Genomic DNA, 11,004 nt, shown 5'->3' on the forward strand with positions numbered 1-11,004 from the left:
AAGGCACACATGAAGGACTGCAGCACACAGCAGCTCTCCCCTGCCCACTGCCGCAGGCTGCTGCCAGTCCTTTCGTTAGGGCAGGTAAGAGATGAGCTGCTGTGGGGTGATGAGCTGGGTGTCTTGTGACTCAAGTGTATCAGGACTACACAGCTGCACTTTAGCACCATGCAGCTTCTATCTGGACACATTAACACCTTCCAGAGGGTTTTTTTTTTTCCTTTGGCAATCTGTATGATCTAGAATGAGACTACCCTAACTGTAGCCTTACCTTTGATATCTTGGGAAACCATCTGTGTAGAGACTCCCTAATGACCTAACCCCTGGGAACTTATGAACTGCCTTATAGTGTCAGAGTAATTCATGACAACTGCTTGTTTGCACAGAGGAACGTGTATCTCTGTCTCTCCATACACCGAGGTGGTATGATCCAAAGAGATGTATCGCAGGCTCCCAGATTCCTCTGCAAGCTGAGAACTATCTTGACACTGTTAAGAGGGAAACAACTTACTTAGGTTCACTGGAAGATCAGAAGACCTTGAAAAATTACTATATTTACATTAAGTCCATGTGACTTTTCAGGGCACAGATTTCCCCTGCAAAGAAGTAAAAATTTATTAATAAACTGAAATAGTTTCACATAAGAAACAGGGAGGCAGGAATGCTACTAACCTTGAGAACATGAAGACCAGCCTCTTGCTTTTTTCCTCCCAACTGCAAATCAATCATCCACTTGACAGCAAGCTTTTAATCTTATGCCACTTATCAGCAGTAATCATCTCAGCTTTTATTTGGAATTTGTGAACAAGTATTCTGTTTATTAGCTTAATAAACACTCTAATGCATAGAGCTACAAACATCAGGCACCTCAGCACACACTAACAGAGTTCGCCCCCTATTTCATCCTCCTTTTTCTGTAGCACCAGGATTTGAGATCCATGGTGGAAATACCCCAGTGAGTATAATGTCCCCACGATGCCATCACTTGCACTGTTCACCTGCTACCTTTACAGCTACTACTGGAAAGCATGGCTCTCACACCACACATCTCATTTACCTCTGTATCATGTCATGTATTTCACAGATTTAAAGTCCTCTCGGCTTCCTTCTCACAAGCTTATCAAATATCTTAATGCAACACTGCGTAAGAGGTTGTCCATGCATCTAGACTATACAAGACTTAAATAAGCAATTTAAAGTCCCTGAGTTGCACATCACCTCCTCACACCGCTTCCCCAGAAGTCACTGCATGCTTTCTGTTCACCAATTAGCATTGTTCTTCCCTAACAGCACCCATGTGTGATCTCATGAGGCATGCCACCCTCTTGTGTCCAAGACAAGTTTCACTAGTTCTCCCTGGAAGCAGGTATCAGGATATCACCTTACCAGACCAGAGGCAAACAGCCCTCAGGTGTCTGGGCACACACATCTCTCTAAACCTCCCTTCAGAAGTTTGTTGCTGCTGCTGCTTGCATTTAGAAGAAAGTTCAGTATTTAAGACTAAGCAAGTAACTTTTACCAACTAGAAGCAATTTCCAACGAATCATGATAGAGCACCAAAAGCAGAAGTATCAAATGTAAATAACTTGTAAACATTAGTGACATAGTAGTAGATTCAATTAACATGAACAACCACAGAGACAACTCACAATTCAGAAATAGCCTTTTGTCATGAAGTCTTTATGGCTTGACAGAAAGAAAGTTAGATTTGTTTTTGAAATGGTTAGTGCAATTTTTTTTTATTTGAGAGGTCAGCTATAAGAAGAGTTAAACAGATGAATCCAGTATGACACCTCAGCTTCCAAGTTGTTTTTGAACCTGATCTGAAATATGGCACTAGACTCCTATCTAGAGTCAAGGCATTTGTGATCTCAGAAAAAAAAAAACCAAACACAGCTATTTTCCCCAAGGAGATGGTGGTGGCAGGGTTAAGTTCTTTAAGGGATAATTTGTATTTCATATAAAACAGAGGAAAGAAAGCTTAGCAGCTTAATAGCATCAGAAGTGCAGCTGTGTGCTTGGCCAGTACCTCTGCAATCCACACATACAGCTTCATCTAATACATAATTCATTTGGAAAAGTGAAGTAAGGAAGGAGAAGTAGGCAGCCTCATTGAAGAGATGGGTAATGCAGCATTTGAAAACACTTCTTTCCTGGAAATTCAGTGTCCTGCAAAGTAAACCTTGCTCTTTTACATAAGGAGTGGCTACAAACAGCATATTCCCCAATACTGTCTGAATTTAGATCTTCCTCTCCTGCTATTTCATGCAAAGCAAGAATGAATATCCAAGCTTCTATCAAAAGCAAAAATCAGTGTCACTTTCCTTGACAGTGATAATGGTGTTTATGGAGAATTTTTAAGTAGCGTACACCCTTTTGGAATCAGAAGTCAAGCTTCGAGACACTCACTATGCCTTCAACTTTCATCTGAGTTATCCATTCTCTGATTCAGGAGACACCACTAGGTGCTGGCACCACCATTTCCTTATACTTATTGCTTTTACAAGCTATATTCATTCCAAGGACACCTAGTTCACTAGAGCATCTTTGCTCTTCCCCTTCATTTCTCTTCCAACACAAAGAACTCCCATTGACCCTAATGGAAGTCAACATATGCGTGCACAGGACATAATAGACCTTTTAAGGCTATATGGCTGACCAACAGGAACAGAAAAATACATACATGTAACTCAAATTTTCTTCCACTTAGCAAAGGGTATTGAGTTTTAATTGAGACCCTTCAACTCGTTACCCTTACTTTCTTATATCCACCTTCTGGGGAAGACTCACTGTGCTTCCCTAAGCAAAACAAGAGATAGATCACATCAAGTTTGCTCCATAGACCAAAAGGTAAAAAAACAACAATAAAGGACAAACTGGTTCACAGTTAACTATAAATAAAAGTGCAATTAAGTGTTCAAGTAGAGTGTAGAGTTTAAGCAAGCTGTACAACCACATTTGGCATAGTCATCTTTTAAAGGCTCTGCGTGGGTCCCTCCCATTACTGACAGCAGGGAGATGAGGCTGAACGCTATTAGCTGGTGCTGGATTTACAGGTCCTCGTCCATTGCCTCTCCCACTACCTGCATAAGCGTGGCCATGATTATACGTAAATGGAAATCCACTTGATTCAGGTCCAGTTTGTAAACCATTTCCTAAAAAGACAGAGAAAAGGTTATCACAAGTTCCCCGGACTGAAATCACTGCTCCCTTACGTTAAGTTTAGCAACAGGGAACGCATGGAGATTGCGGCAACCAGCAAACCCTGAGCACTAGAAGGAAAAGCCCCTCTGGCAGAGCGAAACCCCAAACCACAGCTTACCTTTTTCCCCTCTCCCAGACTACCATCCCCTCCATCCCTAGCCCCCACTCTCAAATAAAACAAGAAGGGTCAGAGTTGCATGCTGACTCTTTGCCCAGGAGAGAGACTGGAGTCTCATGAAACTGGTGCTTTCAGAAACATGCACTGGCTTGTAGGTCACACACCAAGATGTTCCAGAGAGACAGCAGGGCAGCAGAAGTAGTCAAGGAGAAACCAGCAAAAGAAAAGCAGGCTACACAAAGCTCCTTGCATCACTCCCCACTAGCAGGCACACAGAAATAGAAAGTGGCCTTGTGAAGTCCAACCACAGAAGCAACTCAGCTAGCACCAAGTTCTCATGAACTTGAGCCTCGTAAGCATCACTGCTCAGTTTTGATGGTAGGAAGAGGGGCAGAGCTGAAAAGGTAGAATAATGACAGGAAGCATGGGAAGAGAGGAAAGAGACAAGGAAATCATTGCATTTAAAGACCACACACGAAGCAGGAAGAGAAAAAAGAAGTTTCAGAAGATGTGCACAAGCTCAGTGAGAACAGTGGTCTACTGCCCAAAGGAGGGACACCAAGGAAGTACCTGCACACTAACTGGGCTGAAAGCCTACGCCTCACCCTGGCACTGAGGAAAGGCTGGCCTGAAAGCACTGCCCTTCTTTGCTCAGAATTATTTATTTTCAAGAGAACAGAAAGGGCTTGTAAGAGAAGTAAAATGAGAGAAATGAAAATCACGTTGCTAAAGAGGAAGCAGACAGTCACTGAACTGAAGGGACACACAGGTTTTTAACAGCAAGTTATGGAATCAGTTCCTTGTCATCCACCAGCAGGGCTTAGCTATACAACACCAGGTACTGAGTTTAAATACATCACAATATGATCCAGCCAGGTCACATACTGGAATTCAGATTACCACCACTTCTGTACTGGGGAGCTAACCTGGCAGGAAAGCCATGGTGACTGGCATGATTAAAGTAATTTTTAAAGCCAAGGACTCAGGTGGTTTAAAGTGCTGGAAAACCTCTTTGAAAGCATTAAAACAATTTAGGGTTGGTCAAGTCCTGTTACATGATACAGGCAGCTTGAATATTCTGATCTCTTCCTCTTCTAGAGAAGAAATCCCAAAACCACTATTCAGGAAACGTTCGTGCTTACGTGCTTGCAGGTTCAGGACTCAGTCTAAAAGACTTTTTAGAGCATAGTACACTTTTGCCCCAGAGTGGAGAACCCTTAGCAAGATATACTTCTTTTTATTCCCATTAAGTGTTTCTCATCCTTTCACTTCCACAAAAATCAAAAGACTTACCCAGTGGCCCGAAAGTACAAGAACCCATATAACTTGATGCAGAACTATTCTGTTCACCCTGTGCCTTCAGACAAATGTAAAAAAAGAAAAAGAGACATGATCAGAGAAATTTCACATTTTTATAGAAAGGGGCTGGTTTGTTTTTTTTTCCCTGTGTTCTTAATAGTGGCTCTACATGGAATTTTTCTGCTACTCTTAATTACTGGCTCATTTTTATCTATACATCACTTCAAGTCCATTTTTTCCAGAAGAGTCACATCTGATCACAGCCTAGTGTGAAGTATTCAGAACAAAGAGCCAGAAGGCTCAGACAAGTTTAACATACCAGTTTGTTCTGCCCGACGTGTTCTGAGTTGGGCTCACTGAAGTTTGGCACTTCTGAGTACACCATGCAGAACCTGGGGAGGAATTAGAATTGTAAGTTTTAAAGCGATTTTTTAAAAGTTCTTAAGCCCACAACTCAAAGAGCGTTGTTCTTGACATATCCCATCACCTAGAACTAACTAATCCAGACTGTTCAGAGAGCATCCACAGGTATTAAAAGTCTCTTTGATCCCCTTATAGACTTGTGGTGAAGCTGTTGCATCTTCCTGGTGAGGGTGTTTCAGTCAAGCAAAGGCAAGTACACATGTACTAAGAGATAAATGGCCTAAAGAAAACAAAAGGTGATGAAAGTGCTCCCTTCGCCTCTCTCCCAACTGCACAATCTTGTCCAGCACCCATTCACAAGGTCACCTGAGGCACAGTCACCCAGTCTGCTCCCAGACTGTGGCTGCATTAGATCTCTAGGGAAAACTTAAACCACCCCCATGCTATGGAGTACTCCATTAACATAATAGCATAGGGGAGTCCAAAACAGGGAATGACATTCCAAGCATCCTTTTCCACTCAAGGGGACTATGGATGAACAGGCCCACCAACTCACCACATGGAAATTATGGCAGAGGGGGAAGAAAGATTTGGATCATTACACAGCTTGGAGTGGTTAAGCAGAGGTGGAGCTCCCACCTCCTCCTGGGAGGCACAACCCAGATGAGGGTTCACCTCACTCCTGACTGCTGGAGAGTAAGCCAACTGGATGATACTTCTGAGGTGATGGCTTTGAACCAAAGATCTGCAGATCATTCCTCACAAAATCCAGCTGAGCACTGGGCATTTTTGAACCATCCAAGAAAACAAGTGGCCACCCCACAGCCCCACTTCCCTGATGACTGCAAGGTCTCCCACAGCACTTTGTGCAACAGCGGAAGTACTGTTCTGGTTAGAAAATGTTGCTACTTTTCCTGTTGCTTGTCAAGTATGTTACTCATGTTTGTTCTTAGTCAGGAGGAGTCACCGCCTCAGTTGTGGACAGCTTAAAGAAGGTTTAATGAGGCTTGCTTCTGTTTAGATATGATTCACTGGAGTTACCTTTGTCTTCCTTCTTTGCGCTGCCCATCTGTCAAGCATGATACACACACACACACAAGGCTTCCACCAAAATAAAGTGGTTAATCAAGCTGAGGCCTAGGTAAGCAATGCAGATTAAGTCCCTTGTCATTTACACACTTCCTCCCTCTAGGTAACCCAGACCCGTGCCAATGATGGAAACTGATTTTCCTCAATGTACCGAGAATCCAGAGAGGGTCAGAGCCCATTACCACAACAGCATGTGGAAACTCACATCACAGTTGCCTGCACTGTACCTGTCCATGGCTAGTCAACACTTTTGCTGCCCTAGCTTCCATTTACTAAGACACCAGGTCATATACTTACCATGACGTTCTGCTGAGAAGAGGACAGAACACTGCAAGTATAAACACACAATACTTACTCCCCAATTTTATGCAGCTCGCCTCCTCGTCCTGTGTAAAGTGTCAGGCATCCTTTCCACAGAGATGCGTACCTGGCCAAGGAAAGGAGAAGCAAAGCAGTCTCTCTTAGCAAATGACAAGTATCAGTATTGAAAAAGAAAGTGGAAGCATGCTAGTAAGTATTACACAGCAGCATGAATGGACTAAAAAAATTCCCAGGGACCCCATCTTCACCACATTAAAATTTTAGAGATCTCCATGTCTTACTTCTAGCAAAAAGTACTGGAAGGTCAGCTGACTCCTTGGGCAATTCCAGGAAAGCAGCCAATTATTTTGAGACTGGATGCTCTTTCCTTGGCTGGAGCAGCCCTTATGACTGCTCCTGCAGAGGCGAGGCACCTTGCCAAAAGCAGTATCTGTGTTACCATTCACTGACAACTCTCAGTTCTGCTTTCAGCAAGAGTCAGGAAGAATTACCTTTGTTCACTGGAGAATATTGATACCGCTACTGAATGTGTGTAATAGGAAGTGCTTACTTTTTTAGTATAGGTCCTTACCAGATTTTTTTTTTAATGGCACATGTTTGACCATCATGTTCCAAGTGACATACAGAAATGCAATGAAATCATTTTATGGTTGCAGAAACATTCACTTACAAGACAGCATGAGTGCACAGTGGCATTTGACTTCAAGCACTGTAATTTGAGTTATGCAAAGAACTTAGTGTATAATTGTTCCTTTCAGTGAGGGGCATCATGTACGTGAAGAAAATAAATGAAAGATTGACCAGAAACCCAGGTGCAGCACAAGGGAGTTAACAGAAATACGGGTGTCTTCTAGCAAAGGAATGGGGAGCCCCAGCAATTGCACTCTCAGGAGTCACAGACAATCTGGACAAGTCACCACTTCCTTATGCTCCGGGTCTATCTGGAACATAGATAACAAACCTTCCTCTTGCCCTTTGCCTCATCTGCAGAGACTGGAAGCCATCCGGCTACATGTAGGGCCCTGAACAGAGGCAACAGGGAGGTGCCAGGTTGGCAGTACAGGACCATAATGCCAATGCAACAGTAACTTTCTCTGTACTTCAGCACGAGCAGTAAAGCACAGTATCTACAGTTACGGTGCCTGTCTCTGGAGCTCTCCAAGCAGAAGCCGGATTAATGCTCTTCACTCCATAAAGCTAGCGTTCACTTTAAAGATTCCCTCAATGCTTAACCTTTAATAACCAGCTAGCTGGACAGTCTTGTAACAGAGCACAAAGGAAAAGAGCTACCAAATAATAAATGTACGTCAAACATACATTTACTGGGACATGACCCAGCAAATCATGGGACTGATAACCTCCAGCACAGTTATTCCATGTATGCAAGCATTTGTTTTTGTCTCAGAATGAGCTGGCCACAAAGCACTAAACTCCAGAACTAATTTCAAATTTAGAAATATTAACTGCAGCAGCTTCCTGTAAATGAGTTTATCAGCCAATGACAAAAATCAGCAGCAGTGTCTGCTTTTGCAGAGGAATGCATCTACAGCTTGAAATTCAGCAGGAAAGAAAATGTTTACACATGGGGCCTAGCTAAGCTTTTCTGCTTGCTACAGTGAGCATCCCGCACTGAATGTCAGATTAACCTACAAAGCTGAAATTTACCTGCCTTGCAATGGCAACATCACACTCAAATTAATCCTATTTAAGTATAAAATTGTGTTTAGAGAACCTTATATGCACCAGCGTGAGGGCATTTTTCTTAAGATGAGAGCCAAAGCAGAATGTATTCAGCTTTTGCCATTTCACTCACTACACAGTCCTAAGTAAGCATGCAATTCATGTAAATGAAGGCATGACTTAGCCACCCACCAGGAATGGTGATGTCAGCTCATAAATTTAATTCATACAAGCCAAACTCACTTTTTAACATGAAGGGATGCAATGACCCTCCCATTTGTTGCACTGAAACACCAGAGCAGCTACCGTAAGCCAGTCACAGAGCTGAGTACAGCAACATTGTTGAACAGTATCACTATTAATTTGCTTCAATGTCACCTACGCACAGGGCTTTGTGCTGGCCCAGAGCTCTGGTTTAGTTCCACCCATCTCAGCACCCCAGCACTCCACGTGCTCTCCACACAAGCAGGCTTCCCCAGAAGCACCTCTGCTGAGGAGTCAGCCTATTCTAGTGTAGAAGGACATTTGCATAGGAGGAAGCAGCTGGAGTTTTGGTGGCAGGGGTCATCCAATTTCACAAGAATGACAATCAAATGAGCACCTTAAGAGCAGCTAAGTTAGGAGCTCCACTAAGTAACCATTTACGTACTTTCGCAAAAACAGATTAAAAGGACCTTACACACGCTGTAGTTCCACCATCTTCTGGAGTGCTGTAGGCCAAAGGATCCGTATAATAGATTTCTAAGTGTAAGTTAACTGGCATGAAGAACTCAAATGGAAGTGACTATCACTTTGCTACTGACAATTTCAGTGACATGGAAAACGATTTTTGAATTTAAACTTCTTTCTCACAAATAATAAATGTAAGGGTTTTCTTTTTAAAAAAAATTAAACCAGCTCTGAGATAAGTGAACTGTACCTAACCAAACTAACATGCTCTACAGTGTAGCCCTAGTATGAATTTTTATAGTGAATTTGAAAAGCTTATCCTCCTCTGCCTGTCATTTCTGTTAAATCCAGTGCAATGAAAAGCAACTTTTCTGCATGAGAGACATTAATTGTTTCCTCCTTTCATTAAGGAGTGGACTGCTAGTGTAAAGAACTGGCTGTAACAATAAGAACATCCTTTTGACTTCCCTGCTTGATTTACAGACCAGGACTGACTGTTGCATTCCCCCCACCCCCAAAAAAAGTATTTTCCCAAGGAGCTTTTCTTAAAGCCAAACCAAGTGTCTTAAACACCACCTCCTCATTAAAAACACACGCCCTTCCTAGCCATCTCCTAGATTGTACGCTCATGCTAGGCATGTTCTGGGGTGGGAAAGGCGGTTTGAATTTGGCAAGTGATGTTAGGAGGCTGCCTCGGTAACAAGGAGCCAGCTGTGTCATCCGTGCCCCCCAAAAGGCGGTCGAGCCTGCTCCGGACCCAGCACCTTCCTTCGCCTCGGTGACAAAGGGCTGCCCCCGCCCCGACGCTGCCTCGGCGCTGCCCGGCCGGGCCGGGGAAAGGGGCGGCAGGCGGGGGCCCGGCCCCGTACGCACCCTTTGGTCAGGCGGATGATGTCCCCCGGCTGGATGAGGCCGCCGATCTCGTCCCACACGGAGATGGTGATGCTGCCCGTCTTGTCCGCCACTTTGCAGGACCTCACCTCGTGCCCGTCCTTCGTCTTGGTGACTCGCCCTGCGGGGAGAAGAGCGGCTCAGCGGAGGGGCGGGGGGGGGGCACGGCACGGCCCTGCCAGCGTTTCCCTCCCCCCCCCCCCCAACGCGTGACACGCGTGGGCGGCCCGGGGGTGGGGCGTGCCGGACGCCACTTACCGATCTCCAGCACAATAAAGATGACATTTAAGTTTTTCAGTCCGGGTTTTATGTCTTTTATGAGGAGGTACGTATCGCTCGCCGCGCTCATGCTGCGGCCGGCGCGGGGGGCAGGGCTGGCGGGGCGGGCCGAGCCCGCATCCCGCGGGGGAGCGGCGGCGGCAGCGCAGGGCCGGGCAGAGGGGCACCGGCAACCCTCACAGGGGACGGGGACACGAACACCGAGGGGCTGCGCGGTGACTGTGCGGCACGCCCGACCTCCCACCGCTTCCTCTCCCGCCCCACACCCAGCGTAGGCCCCGCCCGCCCGCCCGCTCCCGCCGGCACTGAGGAGCACATGTGCGCGGCGCCCGCTTTTATACCCAGCGGGCGGGCTCACCCCGGGCGCCGGGGGGGGTGGTGCCGAATGGTACCGTCCGGGGCACGCGGAGCGCCGCGACTGGGCAACAGGCGGGCGCGAGCCGGCGCCGCGCGCTGATTGGGCCGTGCCGCCGCCATCTTCTCCCTGTCGGGGCGCTGCTGGGCCAGATGCCACCGCGGCCAGCGAGCCGAGCAGAGCGGGGCTGGGCAGCGCAGCGCTTTCCTCATCGGGTGCTCTGGATCGGCTCAGTCCTTTCCTCCCTCCCTCCCTCCCTCCCCTCCGGAAAACCGCCCTGTAGCGCCCCGAGCGCGGCCGGTGGGGCAGAGGGGAGTCAGGGAGCGATTTGCCTCCTCTCCACGCCATTTTAAGACCGAGAGGAGTCTTGTAGAGATATACTAGAGGGCGCTTTCCCAGCAGTTCTGGCCTCCTTCACTGAGAAAAAAAAATACACGTTTAAGAGAAGGATGCGTCGACTTGGTTGTCGGCTAGAGGAGGTTTTGTTGTTACTCAGGGGAAGTCTGATATGCGCTTTGCCAAGCAGAAATGGCCGTTGCAGGGGCTGGAGGTGCTGCCTGGCACCTTAGGGTTTTGTGGGGCTGCACCACATCAAAATGCTTCTGGAGCCAAATGCTCAGCATAGGGAAAGTCTAGGGTTATGCAGTACCATGCTTTGGTCCTTTCTGTGCCAAAAATGTGAGCCTAAGTCTTGTTTAGCACTAAAAAATGTGTCAAAGCACCGTGAACCCTTGAC

General features: G+C 46.1%; 1 protein-coding gene across 2 annotated transcripts; it reads right to left on the reverse strand.

Annotated features, from left to right (window-relative positions):
• Positions 1–762: 762 nt before the first annotated feature.
• Positions 763–10,206, reverse strand: NABP1 (nucleic acid binding protein 1). Of its 2 annotated transcripts, none has more exons than XM_074829585.1 (6): positions 9,893–10,206; positions 9,617–9,755; positions 6,429–6,500; positions 4,941–5,013; positions 4,616–4,673; positions 763–3,155 (listed from the first exon to the last, which is right to left on the reverse strand). In XM_074829585.1, exons 1-6 carry the CDS (start codon positions 9,981–9,983, stop codon positions 2,968–2,970), a joined length of 621 nt encoding a protein of 206 aa, XP_074685686.1. In that variant the 5' UTR covers positions 9,984–10,206; the 3' UTR covers positions 763–2,967. The 2 variants fall into 2 exon arrangements, with proteins under 2 accessions (XP_074685686.1, XP_074685685.1); XM_074829584.1 differs by having other exon boundaries at positions 4,616–4,679.
• Positions 10,207–11,004: the final 798 nt, after the last annotated feature.

Source organism: Strix aluco, chromosome 6 (genome assembly GCF_031877795.1).
Source record: "Strix aluco isolate bStrAlu1 chromosome 6, bStrAlu1.hap1, whole genome shotgun sequence".
Taxonomy (NCBI): domain Eukaryota; kingdom Metazoa; phylum Chordata; class Aves; order Strigiformes; family Strigidae; genus Strix; species Strix aluco.

Bases quoted from the DNA above. Each gene is read 5' to 3' on its own strand.
- NABP1 (XM_074829584.1), bottom strand. From the start codon at position 9,983: ATGAGCGCGGCGAGCGATACGTACCTCCTCATAAAAGACATAAAACCC. The intron at 5,014-6,428 runs GTAAGTATTGTG...ATTCCTCCCCAG, and splicing joins GAGCTGCATAAAATTGGGGA to GTTCTGCATGGTGTACTCAG. The intron at 3,156-4,615 runs GTAAGTCTTTTG...CTGTCTTTTTAG, and splicing joins TTGTACTTTCGGGCCACTGG to GAAATGGTTTACAAACTGGA.